Below are 27,592 nucleotides of genomic sequence, written 5' to 3'. Positions count from 1 at the left end.
TAGATATATAGAGTATCTAATTTTTGATATTTATTATTTTTAATGAAAATATAGTACTCACCGATTAATCCATCGTATGTACGAATTTAGTCCACTTGGAAGCCATCAAATCATCAATCACATTATAAGAAATATAGTAGTTTATGTCTAATCTGGAAATTTTCATGTTTAGATAACATTTTAGATATACTAAATTAATCAACAATTTTTTCTAATTGGTTAGAGAAAATAAAGGATTTTTAACATGTATCAACACCTAATTGCCGCTAACATATCTTTCAATTATGCTAATCACAATTATATTCGTCAAAAGAAGTTAAAACTTTACTTAATCTTTTTTTAAATAAAATTAAGCTTATTTAATTTTTTTTATAAGAAAAGAAAAAACCTTATTATTAATAACCTTATTATTAATAGATCCGATTCAAAAACCCTCATAAATTTTAACTAGCACCGCAAAGATGAAAAATAAGATGATATGAGATTCTATTATATATACAGATTGCTTGGAGATTTCTGTTTTATTTTTAATATCATTTGGGTTTATAAATCCCAATCTCTACTTAGTACAAAGTACAAACAAATAAAAAAGATGAAAAAGACGGATACCAGTCGTTCCTAACGTTGTAAAATGCAAAATCATTTGGAAAAAAAAGCTGAAAGAAAATCATTTGACACTTCACTTTAACCAAAACAAAAAACTGACCAAAATTTTCTCTCATGGTTTCAAACCTTTTACACTTAGTATAAAATGTCTACAAAAGGCTGTCTATTTGGGTTCTAAGTTACTATTATGTATTATATAAACAAAAAGAAAACTAAATAAATGTCTTATTGTAAATTTTTGATCAAGAAATGTATTTAGTTGAGTGAATAACAATTTATAGTTGTAAGTTTTTTTCACTAGTATTCAGATCTAGCAAATTTAGTTGTTTTTACAAAGATGAGTAATTAGGTTTCTCGATTATTTATATATATTGTTAATTTGATATATTATCGCAGCTTTTTCTCTCTTTATATCTAACATGATTTCTTTCTTTGTCACTTTTTTTTTTGTATGGGTAAAATAATTTATTTAATTGTGCAAGCAACTTTTGCAAATATAGATAGTGTTTAACAACTAACTAGGAGATATCCCGTGCTTAAAGCACGGATCAACATTTTAAAAAAAATATATAATATAAGAATTAAAATTATTATTATATTTTTTTAAAATTTTGTTTTTTGAGATAATATTTATTTTGAATTGTTCTGTCAATCTATATATGTTTATTTGAATCCTACTATATTAATTGGGAAGTACAAATATAAAACTAACCTTAAAATGAGTAAAAAATTACATTCAATTACCATTAGAAATTTTTAATTAAGCTTAATTAATTAATTAAATAAATATAATTAATTTTTTTTTTTAAAACACTCACAGATAAAATATAAAAAAATCTAGAAAAATATATTTTCTCTCTCTAATAAATTATGGACGAAATTACTAAATATTTTTTAAAAAAAATAAATAAACCAATCAGAATTTTAAAAACTAAGATTTTATATCCAAATATACAATATAATTTGTTTTTTTTTTGACGATAATTTTGTTTTGAATAACTAAATTTCGAAAATTTTGTTAAAATTTCAAAATATGATTCTCCTATCATCTTTATTTTATTTTATTTACAAATTGTTTGGAATTTTTATATAATATTTATGATTAATAAAGTACATAATTTTTCTGCATTTGTTGTGATTTGAATTTTTAAAAAACGAAAATATATTAAATAATCTATGAAAAATGTATGTTTTAATTTATACATTGGCGGGATGGTAAAACTAAATTTATATAGATGATAAATTAATAGTTTTTATTTGCTCACAATTATAATATTAAAATTACTACTTTATATTTCACAAAATAATGAATCAAATACAAGAAACAAACAATATAAAACTGTAATATAAGTTAATAAAAAAATAGACTAATAGATTTATAGAACAATGAAAAATAAATATTATCTCAAAAAAAAATATTTTTAAAAATATGTAACAATAAATTTTATTATTATATTAGAAATTTTTTTAAAAATGTTGACCCGTGCTTAAAGCACGGGGTATCTCCTAGTACTAATTATTTTAGAATATTATAATATTTTATTTTTGATGTATATTACAATTTTATATTGTTTGTTTGTTTTATTTGCATCAATATTTTGTGAAACATGAAGTAGTAATTTTAATATTATAATTGTGAGCAAATAAAATTTATAAATTTATCAACTATATAAGTTTAGTTTTACCAACCCGCCAATGTGAAAATTAAGACAAACATTTTTTCTATAGAATGAGTAATATATCTTCGTTTTTAAAATTCAAATCACAACATACGCAGGAAAAAATCTGCATATTTATTAATCATAAGTATTATATAAAAGTTCCAACCAATTTGTAAATAAAATAAAATAAAAATAGGAGAATCATAATTTGAAATCTTAATAAAATCTTTGAAATCTAGTTATTAAAAATAATTTTATTGTCTACTTAGATACAAATCTTAGTTTTCAAATTCTGATTGGTTTATATTTTTTTAAAAAAATATTTAATAATTTTCGTCCATAATTTATTAGAGAAATCAATACTTTTTTTTGTTAACTAATAATTATCTGTCTTTTTAAAAAAATTAGCTGTTAATTTTTTTTTCAAGTACAAATTAGTTTTGATTTGAATAGATTTTTTTTTTTACTTTCCAAGATTTTTTATTTATTTTTGATCTGTCAATTTGTTTTATTTTTAATTAGTTATAATTAATTAATCTTAATTAAATTTTCCTAATGGCAATTGAATGTAATTTTTTACCCATTTTAAGGTTAGTTTCATATTTGAACTTCCCAATTAATATAGTAGGATTTCAGAAATACCATTATAAAAAAATTATTAAAAAAATATTTTCAGAAAATTCTCATAATTTTATTATTATTACATAAACTAAAATAAATTAACATAACTAATACAAACAACCCGCGCATATGCGCGGGATATTATCTAGTACTACCTCCAAGTTTAGATGTCCAAAGATTTCATCTGTTGGATTAGGAGTGTTCAAAGATCTGAGCCGTTAAGATCACAATGAGAAATCTATGAAGGAATTCATTAATTTTCACAGCAAAATATTTTGAAAATATTTCTAAATATAATGAAATAATGAAGAGACGCATACAACATTTAGGTAGATTATCAAATTTATAATGTATTAGCCGCCAGACTACATTGTGTCTTACTCTTAAACTAGGAGATATCCCGTGCTTAAAGCACGGATCAATATTTTTTAAAAATGTATAATATAAGAATTAAAATTATTATTATATTTTTAAAAAAATATATTTTTTTGAGATAATATTTATTTTGAATTGTTCTGTCAATCTATATTTGTTTATTTGAATACTAATTATTTTAGAATATTATAGTATTTTATTTTTGATGTATATTAAAATTTTATATTGTTTGTTTGTTTTATTTGCATCAATATTTTGTGAAACATGAAGTATTAATTTTAATATTATAATTGTGAGCAAATAAAATTTATCAACTATATAAGTTTAGTTTTACCAACCTGCCAATGTGAAAATTAAGACAAACATTTTTTCCATAGAATGAGTAATATATCTTCGTTTTTAAAAATTCAAATCACAACATACGCAAGAAAAAATCTGCATATTTATTAATCATAAGTATTATATAAAAGTTCCAACCAATTTGTAAATAAAATAAAAGAAAAAGATAGGAAAATCATAATTTGAAATCTTTGAAATCTAGTTATTAAAAATAATTTTATTGTTTACTTGGATACAAAATCTTAGTTTTGAAATTCTGATTGGTTTATATTTTTTAAAAAAATATTTAGTAATTTTCGTCTATAATTTATTAGAGAGCAATACTTTTTTTTGTTAACTAATAATTATCTGTCTTTTTAAAAAAATTTAGTTGTTAATTTTTTTTTCAAGTACAAATTAGTTTTGATTTGAATAGATTTTTTTTACTTTCCTAGATTTTTTTATTTTTGATCTGTCAACGCGTTTTATTTTTAATTAGTTATAATTAATTAATTAATTAATTTTAATTAAATTTTCCTAATAGCAATTGAATGTATTTTTTTACCCATTTTAAGGTTAGTTTCATATTTGTACTTCCCAATTAATATTGTAGGATAATGGTTGATATGCGACTGTATTTGATCAAAATTTTAGAAAGTTCAAAAAAATATATTTTTTTTTGTCATCTTTATTGCTTATATAATGTATGTTAACATGCTAATGCATTACAATATACGCAAGCTAAATGGTTTGAAGGTGGTCTGTTCCATAAAAAGGTTGGATTAGACACAAATACTGACTGGATTTGTGTTGCTGAGCTACTTACTAACTTTTTCAACCATCATTGTTGATAACACATTAGTTAAAATTTGCCATTAACTGATTTTATAGACATGAAAATCATGAACATCATCTCGCAATACAGGCTCAAGGACATGTGGAACCAATGCAATAACATGAAAACCAAGAGGTAAAGAAGACGCATAGTTCGCTAATCTATCTGCCAGACGATTAACTTCCCTATGCACATGAGTAATACAAACTATTCAGTCCCTTGTAATAAAGTCATGGCACAACCATACTAGGAACGACAAAGGATGAGAATCAACTATCCCTTGCTTTAAAAAATCCACCATCATCTCTGAATCCACTTCCAATTCCAACCTCATGACTCGTTTCTCCCAAGCCGTATACAGCCCATAGTATACTCCCCCCCCCATAATTCCGCCAAGACTACGGAGCACCTCCCAATATTCATGGCAAAACCTGTACACCAGCTCCAGGTACTATCTCACAACACACCACCAGCTGTAGCCAGTCCCGGATTGCCCTTTGCAGCTCCATCAATGTTCATCTTATACCAATCATGTGTTGGTAATTCCCAACCTATCTCTCTATCCACCCAAATTCCTCAAGGAACCCGTTCAAGCCTCCTTGTATTAGCCACCCTTACCTCACTTGCCAGATCCTTGATAAAACAGACCCTATACATGTCTGAGTACCCCCAAAAACATTACAACACCGCCATTTCCAGGCCCACCTTAACGCCATAGCAAACATCGTGGCCCAGGCACCACCAGAAACATCAGATTGACTTTCTAAGTTTCCATATACCCACTCTAGCAAGGACGTCAGATCATGTAAAAGCTGTCAACCAACTTTCACAATTAGAGCTTTATTCATGTCTCCCGCTGCACGGATACCTAGTCCCCCTTCACCCTTAGGCAAGCGGACTCTCTTCCAGATGTGTTTTACGTTGCTCTGCAGAACTCCCCCACTGAAAGTCACGAGACACTCTGTCCAAACTCTCCAGAGTTGCTTTTGGCAATATAATGGTACTCATGGTATGCACCGGAATAGACGAGAGAACCGACTTGGTTAAGGTAAGTATTCCTGCAAAGCTCAAACACCGGCCCTTCCATCCTGCTAGACGTGATGAGACCTTCTCCACAACATCACCAAAACTTTCCTTGTTGATTCTCTTATGCAAAATAGGCATTCCAAGATATTTCCCCAGCTCCTTAGTTGACTTTATGCCACTCGCCTCACTAATCAAAACCCCAACTTCCCGGGGCACATTCTCATAAAAGAAGATCTTAGATGACACCTTACAGAACTAAGATTCTGAAATTTAAAGCAAAAATATCCAAAAAAAATAGTTATTTAGAGAATGTACTGAACAAGAATTTGACTAGAGGAAGTTTAAACTTTACTTAGGGGGTGTATTCAATTTAATATTCCAAGTGATTTTAGTTTCTGTGAGATTTTAAACAATTTTGATGATTTTAGAGAAGTTAATATGATTTATTATAAAATTCTTTCAAATCCCACCTACAACTATGAGATTTGGATTTCTGTATTTTTAATTAAAGAAATCCTCTCAAATCTTCCAGAATCCCAAAATTTTATTAAAATCCAAATCTACAAACTGTTTTGAATAACAGTAAATCATTGATTTAATAACAATGAATTTCAAGAGATTTTTAAAAATCCATGATTGAATAACAGAGAATTTCAGAAAACTTTTAAAAATCTTCTATTGAATAACATAGGATTTATTAATCTTATACAAATCATTTAAAATGTCAAGTTGAATACACCCCTCTTCATCTTTTGTTGAAAAAAATAAACTTACATTAAATCTTTCTCCTAAGAAAAAAAAAACTTTATTATTAGTAAACTCGATTTAGAAAATTTCATAAAATTTAGTAAGCGCTGCAAAAATGATTATGGTTGTTATGTGAGTGTATTTCGATCACCATTTGACACTTCATTTTAGCTAAAACAAAAAAAAAAAAAAAGCCTACCAACATTTTCTCTCATAGTTTCAAACCTCTTAACACTCAGTAAAATTAAAATGTCTAAACATCTACATTATTTGTCTTTTAACCGGACACTCCCATTGACGCCTAACAGAATCTTAAACATAAATACAAAACATTACATAGGTTGATAAACAAAAAAAAAATTTGCCAAAAAAACCAAAATAATTGTTGGGCCTAAGCCCATTAAATAGTCCATTAGGCGAATATAAAAAGCTGTTTTAAAGAAGATTAGGTTTTTAGAGTATACTTCATACATCAATCTAGGGTTTTGTATTTCTTTCTCTCGCAGCTTATTCTCTCCAAGTCTCTTTCTTGTCGCACTTACTTTCTTGGGCGTCTAAACAACGCTGTCCGGATCATTTCTTCGATTCTAATTCTGATTTTTCTTCATGGATTCGTGTAGTCAATAAGGTTTTTTCAAATCTTCAACCACAAAACCCCTCTTAAATAATCTCCGGACTAGTTTCTCTTTCGATTCAATCGGACCGGGAAAAAAATGGCGACTTTGAACCCTTTTGATCTCTTGGACGATGACTCAGAGGATCCTAGCCAAATCGTTGCGGCTAAGCCATTGAAGGTTGAGAAAGCTGCTCCCGTTCAGCCTGCCAAGTCTGGCAAGTTTCCAACCAAGCCTGCTCCTCCTACTCAAGCTGGTAAGTTTTTTTTTCTTGTTATCTTTTATTCATTTTTCTGAAGTTTTATATTAGATTAGAGTCTGATAGATTAGTATATAGTTGGATGTGTTGCTCAGTCTTTGATTTAGTGTGTAAGTCAAACTTGTTGATTGGTGTGGTGATGATATGAGAATCTTTGCATTTTCCTGAATCAAAATTCAGATATGATTGATTAGATTGGTCGTTGTAGAGATATGTATTCAATGAAAATGTTACATTTTTCATATATAGTTTAATTAATCAGATGTTACATTTTCTTGGATTTGAGTAGTGAGGGAGGCCAGGAACGGTCCTGCTGGAGGTCGTGGAGGTGGACGAGGAGGAGGTAATGGTCGTGGCAGAGGTGGTGGATACAACAGGGATTCCAGGAACACTGATGCTCCTGCCAATGAAAACGGATATGGTGGAGGCTACAACAGGCGCTCAGAAGAAGGAGATGGAGCTAGACGTGGTGGGTCTGTTGGTGGATACCGTGGTGATCGCGGTGCTCGTCGTGGAGGCTTCAACAATGGTGAATCAGGTGAGTTTGAACGCCCACGTAGGAACTTTGAGCGTCACAGTGGAACTGGTCACGGGTAAGCAATCTTCTTAATTGCTAGTCTTGTCCTGGTTGGTTGGTTTCGTGTGGTTTGTAATGGTAAACTTATTGTTGAGTAGAAGTGAGTTTAAACGTGATGGTGCTGGCCGTGGGAACTGGGGAACAACTGAAGATGATATTGCTCCGTAAGTATTCTATTTAAAATAGGTTGTTCTTTGAAAATGTGTCTTTTCTGTTTTGTCGGTGTTTGATAATGAACTCGTATTCTTCGAATCTCTAGGGTGACTGATGAATCCACAGCTGCGGTGGAGAAGAATGTGACTGTTGACAAGCAAGGTGGTGAAGGTGAAGCAACTGATGCAAACAAAGAGACACCTGCTGAAGAGCAACCAGAGAAAGAGCCTGAGAACAAGGTACAGTATCATCTTTTGAAGTCATATATGTGTATATTAACACCTTGAGAAGAATGTTTGGTTTTCTAATGCAAATTTGCTGTTTATAGGAGATGACTTTGGAAGAGTATGAGAAGGTTTTGGAGGAGAAGAAGAAAGCTCTGCAAGCGACCAAGGTTGAGGAGAGGAAGGTTGACACAAAAGCTTTTGAGGCCATGCAACAGCTCTCAAGCAAAAAGAGCAACAACGATGAAGTCTTCATCAAGCTGGTATATATCTGGACGACCCCTTTTCCACTTTATAGTATATTTTTCTAGTCTACTTGAGTCTGTACTTATCGAACCTTGAAATTGTATTTTCAGGGAACAGAGAAGGACAAGCGTGTTACTGAGAGAGAAGAGAAGACCAAGAAGGTTTCTAGTTTACCAATGTTTTTCTCATTTAATTTAGTTACTAGTAAAAAGAGAAGCATTATGCATTTCATTCGAATTCTGTCTCATTGCTTTTACTTTTTTTCGGTGTTGTAGTCTTTGAGCATAAATGAGTTTCTGAAACCTGCAAATGGAGAAAGGTACTACCCAAGAGGTGGTTACCGTGGTGGAAGAGGAGGACGTGGGCAACGAGATGGAAACCAGAAGAACGGAGAAGCTGCTGGCCCAGGCAATGAGGGAGGACGTGGACAAAGAGGAGGAGGAAACCAGAATTACAGAGCCCCAGCCAATGAGGGAGGACGTGGACAAAGAGGAGGAAACCCGAGATACAGAGAACCTGCTGCACCGGCCATTGAGGACACTGCACAGTTCCCTACTTTGGGTAAGTAAGACTGTCGGGTTTGGTTCCGCTTCCGTATGGTCTCTTTTGTCGCTGTAATCTCTCACTCGGTTTGGATTTTGTTCTTCTGATTTCATTGTTATTGATATACTTTTCCCATGAGAGAGCTGAAGGATTTTCGTGTTACGAACCCACCTTTTTTTCAAATTAAACAAGTTACCTAAAATTCAGTTTCCAATTTTGCTGTAATTTTTCAGGTTTTTAATTTATTTCAATTAGTTTCTTATTTGTTCTACAACTCTTTGATAAGCATGAAGAAACTTTACTAAAGGAGTTTATTGTTCCAAGTACCATTACAAAGAATTTCAAAGCTTTTAGACATACGTGGAGAAATGAAAAACCAAATACAAAAAGATATAAGAAAGCAACGATATCCAGATGTCTTACATGCAAACGAATGATAATATATGTTAAGGTGTTACCAAATCGAATCAAGAGGAGCAGCAGCCTGATTGCTGGTTCACAGGTTGTCCTCGGATCTGGACTGTTGGTGGCTTGGATCCTCCTGCAGGTTGGCTTGCCATTCTGCAAGACAAAACCGGGTTAAAGGCTGATTAACAACTGTAACCAGTGCATGAGCTTGAGCTTGAGCTTGAGCTTGGCAATGACTGAGTTTACCTTGTCTTGATGGCAGCAGTCATGGCCATGAAAGCTTCTTCGACATTGGTAGCATTCTTGGCACTTGTTTCCAAGAATGGGATTCCAAGTTCATCTGCGAAAGCCTGTGTTGGCAGAACAAACAGTTCAGTAAAGTCCGCAAGACAAGACTGTAAAAACACCTTAATGTAGTATATTATGATAATATTACCTTGGCTGTCTCAGTGGATACAACTTTCTGTGATGTGAGATCACACTTGTTCCCAACCAGTAGCTTGTTAACATTCTCACTAGCGTAGCGGTCGATTTCATTTAGCCATTGCTTGACGTTGTTGAAGCTTTCTTGATCTGTTACATCATAAGTCACCTGACAAGAAATGAAAATCCAATAGTTCAGTCTCATTGATGGATGTCGGATATCATGGAGATAACATAACTATGATAATGAACATACAATTATTCCATGAGCTCCTCTGTAGTAACTGCTGGTGATCGTTCTGAAACGTTCTTGGCCTGCCGTATCCCACTGCATATATGATGATCGTAATAAGTAGAGTATGATCATATTCGCATACAAAATATTACAAGTGATTGTGACACAGACACTACTCGAGTATGACAACTTACAATCTGGAGTTTGATGGTCTTTCCATCTTGTTCAACTGTGCGGATTTTCTGCAATAACATCATTACAAAATTAAAACCTTCATGATTCAAAGCATGACGAATAATAAGATAAGTGTAAGAGACTTACAAAGTCAACACCAATGGTACTGATGTAGCTATCCAGGTAGGAATCATCCTATAACCAAAAAAAATTGTGACAACCACTTAAGTAGAGCTTAATGATTGCAATTGACTAATGTGAAGCATGTACTAATGTCCAGCATCTGATTCTCAGAAGCTCAAAAAAGGTTGTGGCAATTAATCTCGAAAAGAGAGTGTAAAGAGAGATGAAATTACTTACAGCAAACCTTAGAAGCAAGCATGACTTTCCAACACCAGAATCACCAATAAGCAAAAGCTTGAACAAGTAGTCACTGCAGATCAAAAGAGTAGAAAGACGAATAAGACACACATCAATAATAAGCATTTCTGATAATTTCTCCAGCTCTTATATTTCAAAACACACATCTCATGCTCAGAACTTCTAAGCGTCACTCGAATCACAGTAATCACGAAATACAAAACGCAATCTCATGCTCAGAATTTCTAAGCGTAACTCGAATCACAGTAATCACGAAATTCAATACGCAATCTCATGCTCTTCAATCCAAATCGAGTATGAATTTCAAACTACGAGAAATCGTCTGTGAATTTGATGATTAAGATGAACAACAGATCTCAACGAATTTTATGTATAGATCTAATCAAAAGCCCGATCCAACGAAACGAGACTCCAAATCGAAATCGATCAAATCAGAATAACAACGCCATCATCATCATAATCATCAATAAAAAAATTGCAATAAATAAAACGATCCTAAACCAAAATCGAAAGAAAAAGTAAATTACATCGCACGCAATAAATGATCAAAGACGCTAATTCGATCTGAACAATAAGAGAAGAAGAAGAAGAAGGTTCTTACTATTCAGGATTCATGGTTGATATCGTAGCTGAAATCGATCTACCAAAAGAAAAAGAAAAAAAAGACGAGAGGATTCCACCGATGATTAAAACAGAGAAAAGGGGAGTGAATGATCTTCGTCGGTGAGGAGAGAGACGTAGAACGATCGGTTTGTGCAGACGACGTGGTTAAGAAATGAGAAAGGGCCACACACATCACAACATGTTTAAATGCGTCTTTTTCTTTGAATTGCTGACGTGTCTTCGCCAACCCAGCAGATGCGTGGTGGAGAAAGTTTCAATTTTCTCTTTTCCTACTTCTCGTCACTTTTTCTCTGATCCCACACGATACGATACGATACGATACAAAAACAAAATAACTAAATTATTAAAGACACTAATAATAATTCGAATCTAATTTGCTGTTGTTTTCTATCTGGATTTTGGTTCGAATTATATTCGGTTTTTCGAATTTCGGCGGTTAATAAATTAGACATTTTCTTGATCTTAAATCAATAAAAATATTACAATATGATTCGATAGATTTTAGCTTGACAAATTTTAATTTCTTTTGTATTTTACAATGTATGGGCCTAATTTATCACTAAGGCCCATTATTCATTCTCTCATCGATCGACCAGGCGAAAAATTTGGCTTGACCTTGAGAAAACGCCTCATCATCTTCTCTCTCATTTCTGAGCTCTCTCTCTCTTTTATCAAATCAACATTTCGGTAACTATGGCAATGGAAAACAGGCGGGAAATCAAATCAATAGAAGAAGATTCTTAGCTTTCTCTGGAACTCCCATTATCGTATTCTTAGACTTACAGAGAGACTGAAAGAGATGGAGGAAAGCGGCAAAGGCGGCGGTGGTGGAAGGATCAGCAGCAATGGTGTGGTGATGAAGAAGAAGGAAAGATTAGGGTTTTCGAATGGGGGAATTAAAATTGAGAATCCTTTTGCTTTCAAAGCTCTTCAAGTCTTCACGGGATTTGGCGTTGGTTGTGGAGTTGGTATCGGCACTGGAGCACCTTTGAATCTCGGTATATTATCTATACTCTCTTTCTTGCTGCGTTTCTGAGGTGTGAGGGGGACCTTGAAATGTTCAAGATGACCTGATTATGGAAGTTTGATTTGATTCTTAGTGTATTGCTTGCCACTGATGATTATGGTCTGTTGTTTAGTTCGTTTTTTAGCCATTTTCTACTTTTATCCAAACCAATCTGTCTAAACTAGGAGAAGAAGGCTATATTATTTGTTGAAGACTATGTTTCAATCAGATTGTCTCGGGAATGAGAGCAGTATTAATCTATCATTCATAGTCCAAAACCGTGTGTGTAATTGGTTTGGCTGGCTCACACAGCATCATGATTGTGACTTGTGAGAGTACTAATCCGATGATGTTGTTGTTATGATGTACATATTAGGTAGTATTCCAATGGTTGGGGAAGTTATGCGTTCAGCTAGAGGAGCAACCGATGTATTTTCAGGGGCCACGCACCACGTGAATAACGCTGTACTGTATAGACAAAACTTGTCTTTGCTTGTGCTCATTTTTCGATCTTCCTGCATTATGCTTTTCTGAATCTGGTTGCGTATACATGTGCTATCTTTAGTTGAGGAAGCTGGGAGCTAGGAACATTAAAGCAGGTGTTGGCTGTGGAGTTGGCTTTGGTCATGGTTTTGGAGTTGGTATGTTTCCACTATTAATTTAAACTTCTTGTTTCTTCATTTTGTTCCAAAAGCTCGACCATTTTGAGTTACTTAGGTTTGTTAGTTATGTTAGCATCCCTTGAATTGCTTGTTTGAACTGTCGCGATTGTCATCAACTTATATCTATTATTGACAGGCATCGCAGTGAAACCAAGTGCCATACACAAACTTCAAGCTTCTATTATGGTAAGTACTAGTCTTTCTTTAAGTGTCCTTAATAATCGGTTTGTTCCTTCACATGAAACCATGATTATGAATCTCCCTAGGAAACTGCATCCAACTTAATGACTAAACTTGGAAGAACGAGTGAAACCACCTCAAGTCAAACTGAAGACGAAGACCAGGTGTCTCGATCTGTAACCGGTCACAAGAAACATGTGGACACAGATACATCTTACAAGAAAAAGGCTTCCTCTACTGATTCAGGAACGTTTGGTACTCGAACTGAGAAAGTGATTAACAGTTTCCTCGACAACCCGATTCTGAAACAACGAGACACAACTGCGGAAGAACGACAGGTAACGATTCTATCACAGAATGTTTCCCCCTATCTGCTTTGATCTCAGAAAGCCGTCTGTTGAACCATCTTTTGTTTTATGACATTGATAGGTCACACAACTAGAATCAGAGAGCTTAATGCTTCAAATGGTATCGTCCTCATTCTTGACTACAAGTTTCTTTCTTTCTTCTTTCTGTTACACTTTATAGGATTTTATTAGCTCATGGTTATGTTATTGATTGTGTAGGTGCTGAAACATCAGAAACTCATTGATGAAGTAATGGAAGAGAACGAAAAGCTTCGAAGGATAATCATAGAAGATCTCAAAGTTTCACCCGAAAAACTCAAATTAGTTTCTCCTTACAATGACGAAACACCACCATGCAAAGATTGCTTTGAGTGTCGTAGAAAACAGAGAAGAAATAGACGAAGACAGCTGTAAGCCAATTCCTTCATTTGTTATGAGAAAAAAAATTCACAATATCTGACAAAAAACACAGAATACAAAGAACCTCTGCAAACTCACAGTTATATAACAGAACAAAACTCTTGCGCAAACAAATGGATTCAGTTCATACCGACTCTCCTGCTGCTCTGTTGTTCTACATCATCTTCTCTCGTTTAACAGTGGTTCAGACGCAGACGCAGGAACTGCAAAACAAACAAAGATAAATATAAATTTGGGGATCAATGTTTCTGCAATAGGGTTCACGTTGGTTAGTAAAACAAAACTCAAATAGGAGGTTTGTTTGTTACCTTCATCAACATATCCAAGTTTCTCTCTAATTTCAGCAATAACCAGACGGGTCAAAAGCAAACCAGCACAAAGAGCTCCAACAACCAACATATAGAACACAGCTTGCCAACCCAAAGTCGAAAGAAACCCTGTCAAAAGTGGACCTAAAGCCGCACCAGCAGATCCAGTCCCATCAATAATGGCAGTCACAGTCGCAAGCGCCCTCGAATCACCTTGTAAAGACTTGTGCGTTCCAAGATCCGCTGAGACTGCGGTTGTGATGAGTGCATAAGGACCATTGACAAACAAACCAGCCACCATCATGAGGAGGATGTTGACTGTCTGAGAGACACCTCCATAGGAATGGTACACAAGCATTGCTGGAATCGCAGCGTACATGAATGCTGCCGCAGTTGTAGCTCTTGCTCTAAATTTGTCTGAAATGTAACCACAAAGAATCCCTCCTGCAATGCCTCCAACATCAAATAATGTGGAGAGATTTCCTGCTGTTTTCACAGACACGTACTCTCCACCAATAGCTGCAAAACAAAAGCAAGTAACTAAGATACATTGTCTAAAAACTCATTTGTTCTATGCAGAAATTTTGACAAACAAAACTTACGTGTTTGGCTTAGATAAAACGGTAACCAGTACAAGAACGTGTACGCAACCAACTTCGAGAAGAAGAGACACAATGCAAACGGTATAACACCTGGAATCATACAAGCTTGCAAAAGCCCAACACTTCTTTTATGCTCATACCCTGACCCTGGCCCTGTCCCTGACGATCCACCCCCTTCACCTTCAACATCTGCCTCTAAACCTTCATCTACTTCTTCTTCTTCTTCTTCTTCTTCAACGCTTCGCTTTCTCTTAATGAACTTACCAGAATTACAATTGATACCCGGAAACCCAACATCCTCAGGGTACGCAGCCAAAAACAAGTAAACAAGAACTCCTCCTAAAGACATAACAAAACCAGGAGCTATAAAAGACCATCCCCAGCCATACTGAAGAACACCAGCAGCAATCAAAGAACCACAAATGTTCCCAACAGAGGTATGAGCATTCCAAATCCCCATTATAAGCCCTCTCTTCCTATTCCCAAACCAATTCCCAACCACAGCCACAACCGATGGCCATCCTGTAGCCTGAAACAACCCAGCCGCCATTTGCATAACCAAAAAAAACCAAAACGCATGAATGTTCCAGAAATAACCCATACCAAACAAGCCAACAAAAAACCCACTCCCAATCATACCCCAAGTCAAAAACAATCTCAGATCCAAACTATCACCCAAATGTCCAGCAACATACATTCCAATAGAGTAACAAGCAAGAAACGCCACATCAATCTCTCCCAACCTAGACGTCCCATCCTTCCCATTAAACGGCTCCCACCCTTTACCAGACTTGCGATGCAACAGAACCTCATCTAATACATCAATCTCTCTCTTCACAAACACGTTACCCACAGGCCATGGAAACAGCTTGTCGTGTTCTTGAGGTGGCCTAGTTTTGGAGTCAGGGTGTAAAACGCTTTTCACTATGCTGCTTGGCTTACGAGAAGCGTGGTAACAAGCATACGCGATGAACGTAATCAATAGAATCGCGTAACGAAACGTCTTAGGACTCCAGTTTCTTCCTCTGATTCTCCTCACAAGCACAATCCCAGGTGGTGTTTTCCTCTTCGAATTCATCGCCATTTTTCACACACACACGATAAAATCTTCAATGATACAAATCGGGTTGAAGGAACAAGAAAGAATGAAGCTTTTTTACGGATTAAAAATCAAATACCCAAATCCATGGATTAGTGTTTTTGAGAAATCGGAATCACGAATTTAATTTTTTTTGATTGAGAGAGAAAGAGAGACCAGAGGGGGAGAGAGGTTGGCGGGAGAGAGAGAGAGAGAGAGAGAGAGAGAGATAGGTAGAAGAATCATGGAACAAGACGTGAACTGCTAAGATGTGACACGTGTCCATTCATTTACGGTAAAGCCAAAAGGCAGAACAACAGTTGTCACGCCACGTTGACCACTTTGGTACGCTTGAAGCGACGGCGCGTGACCGACGTGGTGTTGGTATGGTGGGCCAAATATATATTATAGGTTCACGTAAGCATCATCATCATTTTAGTATCTCTGCTGGGTCGGGTCAATTCCATATAATATTAGCCACCGCCTGCTAATTGATATTTCCCTTTATATAATCATAGTACTATATATACTATTTATATAATACGATATTAAGGCCCACTAAAAAGGCCCATATAAAAACTTCACACGTGCGATGAAACACACTCACGCGTGCCAAAATAAGGAGATAAGGCTCTTTCTTTGTTACTACTTCCCTCCATTTCTCCGAGTGAAGTAGTGTGAGAAGTACACACATAGGGCTATGGCGACGAGCTTTAATCGTCTTCCTCCTCAGGTATATTTATCATACGAAAGGTTTTGGAATTTGTAATTGTATTTGGCGTTTTCAATTAATTGATTAAGTGTGGATTCAGGCATTGCATATGATAACGAGAAACCCTACGCAATCATCGAAGAAATTAGGGTTTTCTACGTTTCTATCATGCGCACCATCAGTGGATTCTTCGTTTTCTAGGCTTTCTCTGAATCATTCCGGTTCGAAATTTGGGCTCTCTCTCGATACTAGGGTGAGAAAGGAGTTTATCGTTAGAGCTGAAGATAACGCTGAAGCTGAACCTGAAGAAGCTGCTGTTGATGGAATTGTTGATGCGGAAGGTAATGTAGAAGAAGTGGTCGAAGTTGGTGAAGCTAAATCTATGAGAAAACCGAGGATCAAGCTCGGAGACGTCATGGGGGTAAGTGAACTTTTCTTTCTTGTTATCAGTAACTCAATTTATGAGTGTTTTAGTAACTATTCAACAAGGAATCAGTAAGTCTCTGTGTACACATTGGATAATTGACAAATGTTAGAAGAGAATTGGGGGAAAATAGTGTTAAGTGTTGAGTTGAGGGACTTGCTTTCTTGATTTGTAGTTTACCTTACAGGAATTGGGGAGATTCAGTGTCATTATGTGTTGTTTGTGTAGATACTGAACAAGAAAGCAATTGAGGTTTCAGAGAAAGTGAGACCTGTTCCAGAAATCAGGACAGGAGATATTGTAGAGATCAAATTGGTAAGTTGTTTAATAGTTTTGAAGCCTCTATGTTATGCATTGAATCGATGTTTTTGATATTAGTGGGATATGGTGTTTCGCTTTGCAGGAAGTTCCTGAGAACAGACGTAGGCTATCTATCTACAAAGGTATAGTGATGTCGAGACAAAACGCTGGCATACACACTACCATTCGTATTCGGAGAATCATAGCGGGTATCGGTGTTGAAATCGTGTTTCCCATGTGAGTCTTTTTTTTTTCCTCACCAGTTACCATTTGCACGTCTTCTGAGCCTTACCTTGACTCATGGCTTTTCAATAAGTCCAAGTTTATACATAGATACTGATATTTCGTACATAAAGTCCCTGAATAATAATTAGACTCTGTGTAGAGGTTTACTTTAGTAAGTCTTTAGTTGCTGTTCTACCTTCCCAGTTATGGCAATCTAAGTCATTATGGTAACTATCATGTCTGCTCATGTTTTTTATCTTTCATTCTACTGTACATAATACGAGTCTTGAGAAACTTCCTATAATATATTCGGTTATTTTCATAAAATGTGGGAATTAAGAAAAGTGTTTGGTATGTGTTAATTCTCCTAATCTTTTAATATTTGACAGATACTCTCCCAACATCAAAGAGATAAAAGTGATGAGTCACAGAAAAGTGAGAAGAGCAAGGCTTTACTATCTGAGGGACAAGCTTCCTCGTCTGTCCACTTTCAAGTGAACACCCATCAACCGTGCTGTGTTTGACCTCCAGAGGTAGTAGTAATCTTCCGCTTTGTGCTCTGTTTTTGTAAGAATTTTTTCTTTCTTCTTGAGCCTGTAAGTCATTTGCCTGCGCACACTCTTGCGAGAAAGTAAATCAAAGATTAGTTGAACTTTCCGTTGAAAAATGTAGACCTGGTCCTTATTTGATGATGAATGATATATATATATATATATATATATGATGGTCTTTTAGGATTTAGGATACTTTATTAGTAAATATGTATGAATGATTCTGTGTTCTTTGCATATGTTTGTTTGGTGGGTGTTGACTCTTGAGGGTCTTCAGGAACAAAAACAGAATCTTGAGTTTGATCTTGTGAAGGTGGAACTGGAACCCATCTTTTTATTAGTGTATTACCCTAATTTGTCTCATTGAATAAATCAGCATAGGTAATTACTTCATTCGGGTGTGGTTGATGTCCATTATGATTTGTTTGTTTTTCTCTACCTCCTAATGAGATTTGAATCATAGTAATTGATTTATTATTTTGCAAAACCTGTACCATCGAAGTTCTAGCCAATTACTACTGGTAACAAAATAAGAAAACTGAAATATGTAAGTGATATGACCCACTGTTTCATAGAAAAACGCAGTCTCAACATCTCATCTGTAAGAATCTCCAATGGAGATTCAACAAAACAATGAGGAAGATAAAGTCTAGAAGATTCTAAAGAGTTTACAATTTCAGATTTTGCATAATCATAAGTGATGAGCTAACAATGCTCTTATAGAGAGTAAACAAACGGTGGTGTTCCCGTTCCGTGACATTGACAATCTTATTCCGTTACGACTCCAGCTGCCTTTTCTCACGTGCTTTACTTCTTCTTCTTATCTTTGACCACACGTGCAGACTCCCATTATACTATATCAAAGCCCCCCTGTTCGAAGAATCTTGACCACAAGGTTCAGTTGTAAAACAGTACATGGATCTTGACTTGCAGCTAACAACTCCATTGTAACTTCAGTTTGAATCAAAGATTATTGAAACTGAACCTCCAGGATCCCAAACTTGACCGTCAAAATTCTGTGAAGATGGAGCTTTGCAACGATGCCACACATAGTGACTTGCAATCCCAAAATGCATATGAATATTCAAAGCCATGATCATTTGTTGCAGCTCCACTTTACATTTACCTGCCACCTTAACTAATGGCTTCTGCACAAGATATTTTGCAGGTGATATTGCAACACTCTCCAAATTGAAGACTAACTCTGAAACTATATGTAAAAGCTTGAATCTCCACTTGTGCTTAATTTGATCAGTCACTTCACCATGTATAAACTGTTGCAGATCTTGTAAAGTTTGTCTCAACCACATTCTGCACCTTCTTTGTATGTGGGCATCCTCTGAAATACTCTGCAATGTTGCAGCAACCCAGCTAAAAGTTACAGCAGATAGCTTACCTCCTTGTTGCTTATGATCTTTGCTCATCTTATCTGTATTTATTCCCTCTTCTGTTTCTACTGCAAACTGCACACAAAGACTCTTAATTAAAAACACCAGTAGCTTATGTCTCTGAAGTGTCTCCAAAGCAGGTTCTTCTTGCATCATAAGAGATTATTGAAACATCCACTGCACTCTGTCCCCTTGATAACCTCTCAAGTTCCGTTTAAAAAAGTCTTGTGATGCAGGTCGGATCTGATTATGATGGTGCTGTATGTTCTTTTTTTCAAGCTTGAATTTAAAATTCCAAGATTTGGATCCCTTTCCCTTCTTCTGCCGGTGCCGCAACCGATGACGAGCACACTCAGTTCTCCATTTATGCTTTATTTGGAACTGCTCATCACCAAATGTAAATTGTTGTAGGTCTTGTAGAGTTTGCTTCTGCAGTTCATATCTCCCTTGTACAATAGATCCTTGTTTTTGCCAGTCCCACTGATTTTCTTTAGCGGATAATCCCCCTGGTTCCCATACATGCTCAGCCTGATGCGAATGAGTGAAGAATTTTTCTTCACTGATCTCGTCCCTCACTGATATATCTAGTTCTGTCTGCAATTTGTTTACAAACTCTTCCTTAACAGACCATTCAACTTGAAAAACAGTAAGTTCTCTACCATTTCCAGCCATGACACTAAGATCAGATGATAAATCATCAACAACAACCATTGCTACCTTGTGACAGCTACTGCTTGGTTCCAAGAAAGAAAGTACCTGATTGTGTTGTTGTTTAATAGCCACTATTTCAGGTTTGAACTTAAACTTCCAACACTTCAACCTACTCATAGATTCACATGGAACATTGAAAGACTGAGATACATTCGGAAGATCACCAGGTGATACACACAACTCATGCTTATCTTGATTCAAGGTTTTTGTCTCCAATTTTTGCTGCAACAAGCTCTCCACATCAACAGAAACCTCATGCTGAAGAGATTGTTTCTCCTTAGACGATTCTTTGTCTGTAGGTAAGTAATGATGCACTGGAGAGTTATTCAAAGAAGCCCCTTCAACTGTGCTTGAAACATTTGGAGACTGAGATACTTTCTTAGAATCATCACTCTTTTTTTTTACAACCTCTCTTTTCTGATGAGCTTGAACTTTCTCATATAACCTTCCCATCACTAAGCACTGTTGAATAGACTTAGGTTGAAACATTTTAACATTCGTCTGAGTATCCTTTCTAAGCCCTGCCAAGTAGATATCAACCAAGTAATCTTCAGCTAATTCCACTTCAATGCTAATCAACTCAAAACGAGCATGATACTCCTCAATTCCTTCAGTCTCCTGCAACAGTTTCAGCTTTTCAATTGAATCACCCACATGCTTATTATATCTCGCTTGAAACAACAGTTTGTAACCCCACCAATCAAGCCTAACATGCTTCCACCACATTGATTGTACAATTGACTGATGCAAAGTCGCAGCAAGACCATCGAAATGGATTGAAGCTATAAAAACTTTCAATTCCTCAGGAGTACGATCAATTAAGAAGAATTGTTCAGCTTATAACAACCACTTTCTGATTTTATCACCATTAAATCGAGGAAAATCAAGTTTCCCTAACCTGGTATGATCGGCGTAACTCGAGTCCGATTGAGAGCTCATCTCCGCCGCTCCATGACCCACTGTTTCCTTGAATAACATCTCAAATCGTGACTCCACCATTTTTTCCAAGGATGCGATAGCTCTGATACCAGTGATAACGTAATCCAGAGATTAGAATCAAAAGATCAAATAGATTCAAAAGGAACAAGTAACCGATAGATTTGACACAACGTTCATAGAAAAACGCAGTCTCAACATCTCATCTGTAAGAATCTCCAATGGAGATTCAACAAAACAATGAGGAAGATAAAGTCTAGAAGATTCTAGAGAGAGTTTACAATTTCAGATTTTGCATAATCATAAGTGATGAGCTAACAATGCTCTTATAGAGAGTAAACAAACGGTGGTGTTCCCGTTCCGTGACGTTGACAATCTTATTCCGTTACGACTCCAGCTGCCTTTTCTCACGTGCTTTACTTCTTCTTCTTATCTTTGACCACACGTGCAGACTCCCATTATACTATATCATTGTAATCTGTATCCACGACCCGTGCCGATAGTTCTTTTGGTCCAGAGTGTAGCATTCATCACAAAAACCGAGTCCATACTTATCTTTGCGTGGTATATCACTAGAGAAATCTCAAACATAGAGATAATCATAACGAGAATAAATGTAAACCTTGTGATCTTTGGGACTATAGACAACTTGCTTACACAATGGAGGGAAACTAACGTGAACGTCTCGCCAAATATCATCATTCTTCTTGGTAAAACACCATATTGAGTTCTACGATCCAAACAACCCGGTAATCTTTGCTTATGTAGTCTATCCAGAGACAAGCTATGCTGCATTGTTTTATATAGTGAGGTGATAGGATTTCCCTTAGGATTGAACTCTGATGAAGGCTGATAACCGAGTGATAGGTGATGTGGATGGAATGTGATGATGAACGGATGGTTTTTGGGTGATGATGTGTGAAGATCGAAGGAAGAAAACAATGGTTTGATGGAGATAGATGTTTAGGTGGTTGTATGGAACGAAACAAGTGAAGAGTTTCTATGTCACAAAGTGTTTAGAAACCCAGAATTCAAGAACGCATTCAAGAAATCAAATTGAGGAAGAAAGATCAACAATTCATGTCACAACATCATTCTTCGCTAAAGAACAAAGGAGGCGTGGCTGTGGGTTTTATAATTAACCCTAGGCTCGACACTCCAAACAGCAGGAAGTTAAAAATAAAACAACAAAACATTTTAAGGAAATAAGAAAACAGCAAAACGTCTAAGTGACCTGTAGTAGTACAGAAGTCACTTGAACTAGTACAGAAGTACATTATTCCCCATTGGTAATGACTTCTAGATAACTCGACGTAGTGATCCATTTGCCTCATTAAAAACCATGCTGAAAAAACCCATTGGGACAAAACTCAGCTATGGGAAAAAGAGTACAAACTTCTCACCTAAGTTACCTATTCATCATTACCGGGTGAAGTCTTCAGGTTGGATATGTTGAAGACTTGGATCCTTGGTAGGTTGAATGACCCGTCACCATGAGTGCATGAGCTTCCTTGGCCCTCTCCTTAGCTCTTGAACAAGTGATCCTTCCCACCACCTCCGGTTGCTCTGCAGCCTCTGGCTCCTTGCTTGCCACGATCATATCATCCTCCCCCTCTTCAAAAGGATTTGTCCTCAAATCGGAATCTGCATAGTAAGAGAGCAAGTCAGAAACATTGACTGTTGATGATATGGTATACTTACCTTGAAGATCAGTCTGATATGCGTTGTCATTGATCCTCCTTATGACTTCCCTGAAAAACAAGTTAGCTACAATAACAGCATCACCCGTCTTGTGACTTGCAATGAAGTGAGCCAACTTGCTAAACCTGTCAACCAAAACAAAAATAGAATCTCTACCATTTCTGGTTCGAGGTAAGCCAAGAACAAAATGCATTGAAATTTGAGTCCAAGGTCGAGAAGGATTCGATAGAGGAGTGTACAAGCTGTGAGGCTGTACCTTACCCTTCGCCATTTTGCAGATATGGCACCTAGAACAAACCTTCTCAACGTCTTTCTGCATTTGAGGCCAATAGAAGTGTTCTTGCAGTCCAAGTAGAGTCTTTGACACTCCGAAATGTCCAGCTAGTCCACCTCCGTGAGCTTCTCTGATCAGCATCTCTCTCATGGATCCTCTTGGTATGCACAATCTATCATTTAAGAACAGATACCCATCCTGCCTATAGTAGTTTTCAAAAGCAAACTTATGGCATTTGCCATAGCTCTCAGCAAAATCGAGGTCAGTCTCATAAAGTCCTACTAGCTTAGAAGATAAAGTAGAAATGAGAGTGTACCTCCTGGATAATGTATCTGTGACTACATTATCCTTACCTGCACTTGGACTGAGGTTCTCTTTAATGTGTCCCTTGCTCATCAGCTCTTCTTCTTGCTTCTGAAGCTCTTTAGTTTCTACTGGATTGGTGCTGTAAGCTGGTCTGTTCGATAGAGCTGAACCTGGTACCAGTTCGATCTGATGCTTTATCCCACGTAGTGTCTGCAAACCTGGAGATATCTCTTCTGGAAACTCATCCTTGTACGCCTCTAAAACCTCTATGATCTCGCGTGGAAGCTCTTCTGCTGGCTTAGTGCTGGTGAGTGTCTCTTTATACCCAAACTTGAATGTAGTCATCTCTGGCTCAAATAGCTTGTTGAACTCGCTGTGATTGATGTACAGGCTGTGAGACACTTTCTCTGTATCCTTGCGGTTCATGTGAAGCTGGTCCTTGTAGATTTTGCTGGGTGTAAGCGGTAGAAGAGTGACCTTGCGTCCTTTGAACTCAAATGACTGCTTGTTGGTGTAGCCATCTTGAAACACTCTTCTGTCTAACTGCCATGGTCTTCCCAAAAGGATATGACTTAACTTCATTGGAATGACATCACAAAGTAGCTCATTCTCATACTTCACAATCGCTAGTTTCACCATCACTTGTTGTGTGACTGTCAAAGCTCCCTTGTTGTTCAACCATTGTAGCTGATAAGGTCTCGGATGTGAAGTAGTCTTGAGATTAAGCTTCTGTACCATCTCTTCACTAGCTGCATTAGTACAGCTTCCACCATCAACGATCAAGGTGCAGACCATGTCTTGAACCATACACCGTGTGTGAAATAGGTTCTCACGCTGACCTCTATCATCTGGATGCATCTGAACACTTAAAGCTCTGCGTGCTACTAACATCTCTCCCATGACTGCTGGTTCTTCTTCTTCATGTTCAGGCTCTAGTTCACTTTCTGAACTGTCTACTGGCACAATCTCTCCTCCTTCTTGAAGAAGAAACATCTTCTTGTTAGGACAGTCTCTGGAATAATGCCCCATTCCTTGGCATTTGAAACACCTGATATGACTTGTAGAGGTGCTACTCTTGGGCTTGTAATCGATATTAACCTCCTCTTTGACTGTGGCTGTCACGGGTTTGCTGTCCTTGGTGAAGGCAGGTTTACTGAACTATCTCGGCTTGGACATGCCAGGCGTAAACGTAGACCTCACTCCCTTTCTCTTGATCTGCGATTCAATCAACTCTGCCTTATGTACCATTTCTTGCACATCTTCATAGTTCTGCAGCTCTATCTTGTCTTGAATCTCTCTGTTCAAACCTCCAAGAAACCTAAACATAACCATGTCTTCACTTTCCCTCAAATCAACTCTGATCATAAGCGTTTCCAGCTCCTGATAGTAGTCTCTTACAGATTTAGTGCCTTGAGTGAGACGCCTCAGCTTGTTAAGAATCTCTCTCTGGTAGTGTGTAGGCACAAACTTCTTCCTCATCTGCGTGACTAGCTGTTCCCATGTAGTGATGGCAGGCTCTCTCTGTCGATGTCTAGAAAGTCCCAACTGCTCCCACCACAACAAAGCATAACCACTGAATTCGGAGATGGCTATCTTCACCTTGTTCAACTCATAAGTGCCTTGAATCTGAAAGTTGGATTCCATCTTCCTTTCCCAGTCTAGATAAGTTTCTGGATCATTGGTTCCATGGAAAGAAGGATATTGAATTTTAAGGTGCTTCAGCTGCTGCCTCAAAGGTTCATAATCCCTGCCATGATCTCTGTTTCGGTTTCTCCTCATTGTCTCTTGACTATGATCTGAAACTTCTTCTTCTTCAAAATACTCTCTATCTGTATCAAAGTAGATTCGATGCCCAGCTACTTGTTCAGCTCGTCGTGGGCGTATATGTTCTCTACCAGTCCTACGGTTTCCTCTTTCTGTACCTTGAAGGTCTCTTCTCTGATTGAAACAAGTCTCTCTTCCTCCAGTAGGTGACTTAGCTGTCCTGATCCGTGTATGCTTTGAAGAGGTTCCCACATGAGCCTTTCCTTTAGCTAAACGAAGGGCCTCATTAGGACTAGGCGGTTCTGTAGAACTCTGTTCTGAAGCACTAGATGCGTGAGCTATGTCCTTGAACTGTTTCTCAAACTTGTTACTGAGCTGCTCCATCTGTTGCTGAAACTGAGTAGACATTAACTTGTTTGCTTCTGCTATTTGCTTAGACATGGCTTGGTTCAAAGCTTCCATAGCCTCTGGAGATAGCTCCATTGTACCTGCAAATTAAAGAAGAAACTCGCAGTAAATTGTTCTTTGAATGAGAAAACGAAAATAAACTCTAAGACTCTGAATTTTAAACAATAGACTCACGGATATAGACCTAATATCGAACAAAACTACAAGAGAATCGATCGATACCAACCCTATAATGAACAATTTCGAAAAGAAAAAAAAACCCTAATTTGCAGTCTAATTTTGAACAACACAAAACTAAATCCTAAACTCACAAAACTTGACCTAGACTCAAACGAATCAACAATAACTAAACCCTATTAGACCTAGACACAAACGAATCAACAAAAACAAATTTAAACCCTATTCGATCTAGACACAAGCGAATCAACAAAAACAAACCCTAAAACTAAACAAACGAATTTTAACAACAAAAACGAGATTAGGGTTTCAGAATTGCTTAGCCTTGGCAAAGAGTTGGCTCTGATACCACATGATAGGATTTCCCCTAGGATTGAACTCTAATGAAGGCTGATAACCGAGTGATAGGTGATGTGGATGGAATGTGATGATGAACGGATGGTTTTTGGGTGATGATGTGTGAAGATCGAAGGAAGAAAAAAATGGTTTGATGGAGATAGATGTTTAGGTGGTTGTATGGAACGAAACAAGTGAAGAGTTTCTATGTCACAAAGTGTTTAGAAACCCAGAATTCAAGAACGCATTCAAGAAATCAAATTGAGGAAGAAAGATCAACAATTCATGTCACAACATCATTCTTCGCTAAAGAACAAAGGAGGCGTGGCTATGGGTTTTATAATTAACCCTAGGCTCGACACTCCAAACAGCAGGAAATTAAAAATAAAACAACAAAACGTTTTAAGGAAATAAGAAAACAGCAAAACGTCTAAGTGACCTGTAGTAGTACAGAAGTCACTTGAACTAGTACAAAAGTACATTATTCCCCATTGGTAATGACTTCTAGATAACTCGACGTAGTGATCCATTTGCCTCATTAAAAACCATGCTGAGAAAATCCATTGGGACAAAACTCAACTATGGGAAAAAGAGTACAAACTTCTCACCTAAGTTACCTAGTCATCATTACCGGGTGAAGTCTTCAGGTTGGATATGTTGAAGACTTGGATCCTTGGTAGGTTGAATGACCCGTCACCATGAGTGCATGAGCTTCCTTGGCCCTCTCCTTAGCTCTTGAACGAGTGATCCTTCCCACCACCTCCGGTTGCTCTGCAGCCTCTGACTCCTTGCTTGCCACGATCATATCATGAGGGGAAAAATGGGAGGGTGAATGTGGTAGGTCAATCCTCTCTAAAGTCAAGGGATTGAGAATGTAGAGGCAAAGATAGTCAAATATTAGGAACAACTCAAACCAGCTACCGTAACCCGCAAGACAAAGACTACGTGCAAAGTCAACACCAAGATCTCGAGTCTTGTAAACTTTGTCTTTATCATCTGGAATGAATAAAGAACAGCTATTGCTATTATTGGTTTCATTTTTCTCGAGGGAAGAGTATCAGCCACTGAATCTGATTTCGTTTGGGGACGCACCCTCTCGAAGCAGAGTTCCATGACCTACAAACTGATTTTGCTCGATTAAGATTTGTTAAACTCAAATGTTTGAAGATACTACGTAACAAGTCCGGACAAAGCTCCGACAACTAGGGAATCACCAGATGCCGATTAGGGTTCTTGTCGCTTTGGTACATTGCTCAGAATTTTAAAACTTGTTTCACACGTAAGAGGTATTTGGTTATGAGCTCGTACTTCCCTATTTATAGATAAATCCCCAAACTCCTAATTTAGCAATGCTTTCTATTTGTTTTAATTTATTCCCAAACTCCTAATTTGTGCAAGAGCATATGAAAGTCCTTATTTTTTTCTACTTGTAAACATTTTTTTATGTTTGAAACTTGAAAGATAGATATATCTTCAAAAATATAAATATAACAATGGAAGGAGTTATTCGTGTTTTTTACGTAACAATATCTTCAAAATAGAAATATAAAAAAGGAAAAGTTATTCCTACAACTAAATTGTCCTTTTCGCCTTTTTTATTTTACTCCCGTAGCTTGCTGCTTGTGTAAACTTTTCTAGCAAAATACTGAAAAGCTTGCCATCGTTTCTGGTCAGTCATAATTGTGATAATTTTGGGTCAAAATCATATGTATGTTGGAAGATCATT

General features: G+C 36.5%; 6 protein-coding genes and 1 pseudogene across 7 annotated transcripts; 3 read left to right on the top strand and 4 right to left on the bottom strand.

Annotated features, from left to right (window-relative positions):
* The first annotated feature begins 6,445 nt into the window (after window positions 1-6,445).
* Window positions 6,446-9,007, top strand: LOC104731813 (RGG repeats nuclear RNA binding protein B). The gene is made up of 7 exons (XM_010451298.3): window positions 6,446-7,059; window positions 7,352-7,655; window positions 7,738-7,803; window positions 7,899-8,031; window positions 8,121-8,279; window positions 8,373-8,423; window positions 8,538-9,007. Exons 1-7 carry the CDS (start codon window positions 6,903-6,905, stop codon window positions 8,829-8,831), a joined length of 1,164 nt encoding a protein of 387 aa, XP_010449600.1. The 5' UTR covers window positions 6,446-6,902; the 3' UTR covers window positions 8,832-9,007.
* Window positions 9,008-9,087: 80 nt separating this feature from the next.
* Window positions 9,088-11,407, bottom strand: LOC104731812 (ras-related protein RABD2c). Its single transcript, XM_010451297.3, has 8 exons — window positions 11,028-11,407; window positions 10,406-10,478; window positions 10,193-10,240; window positions 10,066-10,113; window positions 9,893-9,964; window positions 9,650-9,805; window positions 9,460-9,563; window positions 9,088-9,366 (listed from the first exon to the last, which is right to left on the bottom strand). The coding sequence occupies exons 1-8, from the start codon at window positions 11,039-11,041 to the stop codon at window positions 9,273-9,275; spliced, it is 609 nt and encodes a 202-aa protein (XP_010449599.1). The 5' UTR covers window positions 11,042-11,407; the 3' UTR covers window positions 9,088-9,272.
* A 205-nt stretch (window positions 11,408-11,612) lies between these two features.
* On the top strand, window positions 11,613-13,779 carry LOC104731809 (uncharacterized). 2 transcript variants are annotated; one of them, XM_010451295.3, is made up of 7 exons: window positions 11,613-12,048; window positions 12,433-12,521; window positions 12,622-12,697; window positions 12,855-12,904; window positions 12,985-13,236; window positions 13,328-13,366; window positions 13,465-13,779. In XM_010451295.3, exons 1-7 carry the CDS (start codon window positions 11,850-11,852, stop codon window positions 13,657-13,659), a joined length of 900 nt encoding a protein of 299 aa, XP_010449597.1. In that variant the 5' UTR covers window positions 11,613-11,849; the 3' UTR covers window positions 13,660-13,779. The 2 variants fall into 2 exon arrangements, with proteins under 2 accessions (XP_010449597.1, XP_087335081.1); XM_087478955.1 differs by having other exon boundaries at window positions 11,703-12,048; window positions 12,433-12,526.
* Window positions 13,526-16,030, bottom strand: LOC104731811 (putative glycerol-3-phosphate transporter 4). Its single transcript, XM_010451296.2, has 3 exons — window positions 14,576-16,030; window positions 13,974-14,492; window positions 13,526-13,868 (listed from the first exon to the last, which is right to left on the bottom strand). Exons 1-3 carry the CDS (start codon window positions 15,657-15,659, stop codon window positions 13,825-13,827), a joined length of 1,647 nt encoding a protein of 548 aa, XP_010449598.1. The 5' UTR covers window positions 15,660-16,030; the 3' UTR covers window positions 13,526-13,824.
* A 199-nt stretch (window positions 16,031-16,229) lies between these two features.
* Window positions 16,230-17,981, top strand: LOC104731808 (large ribosomal subunit protein bL19cz). Its single transcript, XM_010451294.3, has 5 exons — window positions 16,230-16,386; window positions 16,466-16,786; window positions 17,018-17,104; window positions 17,193-17,326; window positions 17,704-17,981. Exons 1-5 carry the CDS (start codon window positions 16,354-16,356, stop codon window positions 17,810-17,812), a joined length of 684 nt encoding a protein of 227 aa, XP_010449596.1. The 5' UTR covers window positions 16,230-16,353; the 3' UTR covers window positions 17,813-17,981.
* A 428-nt stretch (window positions 17,982-18,409) lies between these two features.
* Window positions 18,410-21,198, bottom strand: LOC109128176 (uncharacterized). Its single transcript, XM_019234024.2, has 2 exons — window positions 20,863-21,198; window positions 18,410-20,582 (listed from the first exon to the last, which is right to left on the bottom strand). The coding sequence occupies exon 2, from the start codon at window positions 20,451-20,453 to the stop codon at window positions 19,416-19,418; it is 1,038 nt and encodes a 345-aa protein (XP_019089569.1). The 5' UTR covers window positions 20,454-20,582; window positions 20,863-21,198; the 3' UTR covers window positions 18,410-19,415.
* On the bottom strand, window positions 20,540-27,527 carry LOC147930550 (putative F-box protein At4g17565; annotated as a pseudogene).
* Between the last annotated feature and the right edge of the window lie 65 nt (window positions 27,528-27,592).

This window comes from Camelina sativa, chromosome 12, assembly GCF_030686135.1.
Source record: "Camelina sativa cultivar CO46 ecotype springtype chromosome 12, ASM3068613v1".
Taxonomy (NCBI): domain Eukaryota; kingdom Viridiplantae; phylum Streptophyta; class Magnoliopsida; order Brassicales; family Brassicaceae; genus Camelina; species Camelina sativa.
This window is presented reverse-complemented; position numbering and strand designations above follow the sequence as displayed.